Below are 5273 nucleotides of genomic sequence, written 5' to 3'. Positions count from 1 at the left end.
GGTTGTTAACCAATGTCATAAAACAACATGTGTACTACTGTTTCATGAGAAACTATTTGTTCTGTAAGCCTTCACCTGAAGTACAATAAAATGAATAAATAAATAAAACACAAGACTGAGAGCCGTCTAGAGAGCAAGATGAGGCCGGCCCTCACATGTGGATAGTTGGGTGGCTGAAAAAGAGGTACAAATAGTAAAAATGATAGCGCAGTGTCTGAGAGCTCCAGCAAAGGTATAAGACACAGCAGAGACCTGGGGGTTGGGCGGAGTGCTTCCAAGGAGGCATCTTCTGAGCTGGGTTTTTAGGGATGAGTAGGAGCCTGCTGGAGGACAAAAGAGACAAGGGCATTCAGACAGAGGGAGGTGCGCAGAGGAAGGCTCACTCAGAAGGGTGAGAAGGTTTGTCATGAGGGCAGAACCAGGAGCTCTGGACAGGATGTTAATGCAGCTGAAAACCTGGCCTGATGTTACCCCCACCTGGCTTGCAACACACACAGTCTCTCTCTTGTGCTAATCCGATACAGATTCATGTAAGGAAACTTTAAAATACATGTATAAAAATGTCCCTCCCCCACACAGGCCTAGAAACTCAGACACACACACACACCATTCAAGGTGGCAAAGCAAGGATCTGAAGTCGGGGCCCCTGCCCCCCACCCCGGGTCCCCACTTTACATGTTTGTTCTCCGCTTTCCCCATCTGCTGAACATTCCCGCCCTGAGGCGGCATATTTGAGACTGTGCTGGACTGAGGGAGAATGGCTCCAGAGTCAGAGCACATCTGACCCCTGCTCTGCCACTTGCCAGCTGAAAACAATACGAACATTGTTGTGTTAGGTGCCATTGCGTCCATTCTGACTCACAGCAGTCCCAGAGTAGGACTGCCCCATAGGGTTGTCTCGGCTGTAATCTCTGCAGAAGCCAATCGCCAGGCCTTCCTCCCGAGGAGCTGCTGGGTGGGTTCGAACCGCCAACCTTTCAGTTGTTGTTGTTTGGAAATAGGGTCTTTGCGATGCTGTCAGTCAACATGTGTCCTATGAAAGAGGACACAAGACAGAGGAAGAACAACCACGTGACCACTGAGCTGGGCTGCAGGGCAAGCCCCGGAACACCAGACAAAGACAAGGAAGGAGCTTCCCCTAGAGCCTTCGGGGAGAGCACGGCCCTGCCGAAGCCCTCAATTCAGACTTCTAGCCTTCAGAACGGTGGGCGAATAAAGCTCTGTTCTCAAGAGCCTCTCAGTTTGTGCTATTTTGTTAGAGCAGCCTTAGGACATGAATACGCCACGTATCGTTATTAACCATGGGAAGAAAAACCAAACCCCCTGCCAACGAATTGATTCTGACTCACATCGTTGATGTTGTTAGGTGCCATGGAGTTGGTTCCGACTCAGAGCGACCCTAATGTACAACAGAACAAAACACTGGCCATCCTCACAATCGTTGTTATGCTGAAGCTCATTGTTGCAGCCACTGTGTCAATCCATCTCATTGAGGGTCTTCCTCTTTTTCACTGACCCTCTACTTTACCAAGCATGATGTCCTTCTCCAGGGACTGATCGTTCCTGACAACATGTCCAAAGTATGTGAGATGTAGTCTCGCCATCCTTGCTCCTAAGGAGCATGGTTGTACTTCTTCCAAGACAGATTTCTTCGTTCTTTTGGCAGACCTTCAATTGCTCATATGCAAGTTCAAGTTGAAACTGAAGAAAATTAGAACAAGTCAACAAAAGTCAAAGTACGACCTTGAGTATATCCCATCCGAATTTAGAGACCATCTCAAGAATAGATTTCACGCGTTGAACACTAATGACTGAAGATCAGACCAGTTGTAGAATGACATCAAGGGCATCAGACATGAATAAAGCAAAAGGTCATTAAAAAGGCAGGAAAGAAAGAAAAGACCAAAATAGATGTCAGAAGAGACTCTGAAACTTGCTTTTGAACATCGAGTAGCTAAAGCGAAAGGAAGAAATGATGAAGTAAAAGAGCTGAATAGAAGATTTCAAAGGGCGCCTCGAGAAGACAGAGTGTTATAATGACATGTGCAAAGACCTGGAGATGGATCACCGAAAGGGAAGAACACGCTCCAACTCACAGCGACCCCATAGGACAGAGAAGAACTGCCCCATAGGGTTTCCAAGGAGCCGCTGGTGGATTCAAACTGCCAACCTTTCAGTTAGTAGCCGAGCTCTTAACCACTGCGCCACCAGGGCTCCATTAACAATGGAGACCATCACGAAAATAAAAATGAAAGCATAGCCCATGGCAAACATTTTCGTTTTAATGGAACACAAGGCTTAACATAAGCAAACGCAAATCTCATCTAGGGTCTAAGTAGTATATTTGATCTCCCTGGCCCTGCTGGAGCTCACCTTGATACAAGAAATTTCACCTAAACAACCTTAAACCAAAACTGTTGCCATCAAGTCCATTCTGACTCCTGGCGACCCCATGTGTTACAGAGTAGAATCACACACAAGGGCCACAAGCGCAGCTAACATCCCAGTCTGCGAGGAGTCATCAGGGAAGTCTTCCTGGAGGAGGGGACTCTGAAGCAGGAATAAGGAACTGACTCAAAGTGTCCGTACACCTTAGTTTTAAGCCCCCCGGCCCTGGAGGTGAGCTGGGCAGGGTTTCACCTCCAGTTCACAGGAAAAATAACTAGAGCGACAAGTCACTTGCCCAACTTCCCAAACCTGGAAAGTGCCAGAGCTCAGACATGGACCTCCCCCTACTCTCGAACCCCAAGCAGACCCCATCTTCTTTCCACAACCCCACAGCTGCCCAGATAGGGCACAGATTAAAGCCACACGTGCGTCTCCATTCTCCCTTTTCAGGGATCGCAAGCAAGAAAGACCTCTTACATCTTTGCCTTCCCCTTAATATGTTAACTTAATTAGCTCGTTCTAAGGTGCTAGCTTTCTGTTGTGTGTTTTTGAACTTAACTCAGCAAATTAACATTTGTGAATAGGACTCAGTGATGAATTTTAATGACTTTCGTTCATTCATAGTCCAAACAAATTACATATTTGGTGCTTTATTTAATATGTTTATTGCCACTTTATTATAGTCGCTTGTAACGAAACAGCATAAAATATTTATTTAAAGAGGCAATCTCATGGCTTATCTCTCAAAGTGGCACACAGAATTTTTTTTTTTAAAAACATTGCCTAATGATACACATCGTTCCCTAAAGTCATAATGAATGGATTTTGACAATTACAGCTGGCCCTGGGACAGGCATGAGTCACGGCAAGATGACAGTTAAAGCAGAAAGTCTACAAGGGACGTTTCTAATACCCATCTTCCATCTGCAAACTGACAGCCCAGGCGTTCAAACGCTGCGCCACCACATCCTGAAAGGTACTTGCTCAGAACCCAAGAACAAAGGTGTCCCTGGTGACATTCATGGAGCCAGGAGGGTGACAGAAATTACTCAACCTTCCTTCACACTTAACCCAAGTCCCTACAACCCAGGTCCCTAGGCGTTGCAAACAGTTTGTGCTCGACGACTCACTTAAAGGTCAGCAATTTGAACCCACCCAGCAGTACAGCAGAAGAAAGGCCTGGCAACCTGCTTCCTTGAAGATTTTAGGTGTCATTGAGTCGATTTTCCACTCATGGCGACCTCATCTGACAAAGTAGAACTGCCTCATAGGCTTTTCTAGGCTGTGACCTTTATGTGAGCAGATCGCCAGGTCTTTCTCCCTAGGAGTGACTAGATGGGTTCGAACAGCCAATCTTTCAGTTCGTAGCTGAGTGCTTACCCACTGCACCACCAGGGCTTCTTTCTGTAAAGATTACAACCAAGAAAACCTTATGGGGCAGTTCTACTCTGTACCACATGGGGTCGCCATGAATTGAAATGGACTCCACGGCATTGAGTATTACTCAGGCTTTCGAAGTCCGCGAGCTAGGCGGTTTTTTTCTGCTTTTGTTTTTCATTTTTAAAGTTTGTTCGAATACAAGAAGACAGAAGTACAGCTTCTGAACAGCAAGATACCCGTTGCCAAAACCAAACCCACTGTGTCGAATCAATTCTGACTCCTAGAGACCCTATAGGACAGGGTAGAACTGCCCAATAAGGTTTCCAAGGAGCGGCTGGTGGATTCCAACTGTTAACCTTTTGGTTAGCAGCCGAGCTCTTAACCACTGCGCCACTAGGGCTCTGAACAACAAGAGAGGTAGCCTGAAAATCACTGTTAGAGTTATCAGGCTTAGAAATTGATGATGGAACCCTCAGCTGGCTGAGGCAGGCACGGCCACAGTGGAAACACGGATCATTACGCCCAGGAGGGTGCCCGGCAGACTGAAAGCAGAGCCCACGTGCAGAAGCCTCCAAAACTGGGAGAGTGGCCATTGCGGGACCGCTTGAAAACCCTGGGGCGCTGGCTCAGCCACGTTCTCACCAGCGCCCCCGCAGGGGCCCATGGTCACTGCAGGCACATTCCCTGGTGGGGAGGGGTGAGGACCAAGGAGTGGGTCCGTCAGCACGTTGTCTCGATTTTTACAGACTGAGAAGGAAGCACCCTGTTGTGACACTTGCTGCAGTTATATTTGGGGGAAACATTCTATCGGACACATACCGTGTTCTCTTGTTAATTTACTCACAGAGTGCTTACAAAACGCCTCTTAAGTGAAGGTGAGTGGGTGTGTGTCTGAGTGGGAACACGCCCCACCTCTGCCCCCATTCAACAGCCAAAGCATGTCACATGGTCATGCTTCATTGGAAGGCAGTGGGCCTGAGGGTGCAGAGGCCACCCCATCACAAAAGCTGGGAGCTGGGCGAGGACCCCCGGCCCCCGGTTCTCTGCACACAGGTGCCCAGACACATGCACACACACAGAGAACAGCAAGCACCAGCCTCACCAACACACTTGCACTTCGTTGTCCTGCAGGGTTAGCTCAGCTGTGGTGCCAAAGGTCTGAGGATGTTTCCCTGGACACGGGAGCACCATGGTCCAAGGAAGGAGCAGAGGTCACTTCCGGGGCTCACTTACTATTGCAGACTGACGCCAAACTGCTGGGTAGGCAGGGGCGGCCGTGGCGGAGGCGTCTTAGTCGGAGGGGGCGGCCTGCCCCTGGGCAGGTTCCGGAGCTTCTCGTCGTACCTGCGGACACAACAGAGGCAGATGCTGGGGGGCCCGACGCTCCAGGAACGTCTGCAGAAGGCCTGACAGCTCAGACGCCCACGGCCACGGCCACATCTCCATCACACACACGTGCACACACACGTGCGTGCACTGGCACATCCCCATCACACACACACGCG

The 5273-nt window shown here is 49.0% G+C and overlaps 1 protein-coding gene across 1 annotated transcript in view; it reads right to left on the bottom strand.

Moving 5' to 3' along the window:
• Window positions 1–5273, bottom strand: part of ARHGAP8 (Rho GTPase activating protein 8) — a 54933-nt gene that overhangs the window by 18552 nt on the left and 31108 nt on the right. Inside the window, exon 6 of the mRNA XM_012556561.1 lies at window positions 5002–5112. Coding sequence (XP_012412015.1) covers window positions 5002–5112 — 111 coding nt within the window. The remainder of the gene's footprint in view (window positions 1–5001; window positions 5113–5273) is intronic.

Source organism: Trichechus manatus, unplaced genomic scaffold (genome assembly GCF_000243295.1).
Source record: "Trichechus manatus latirostris isolate Lorelei unplaced genomic scaffold, TriManLat1.0 scaffold00069, whole genome shotgun sequence".
Taxonomy (NCBI): Eukaryota; Metazoa; Chordata; class Mammalia; order Sirenia; family Trichechidae; genus Trichechus; species Trichechus manatus.
The sequence above is the reverse complement of the archived record's forward strand: the minus strand, read 5'-3'. Positions and strand labels throughout refer to the sequence as shown.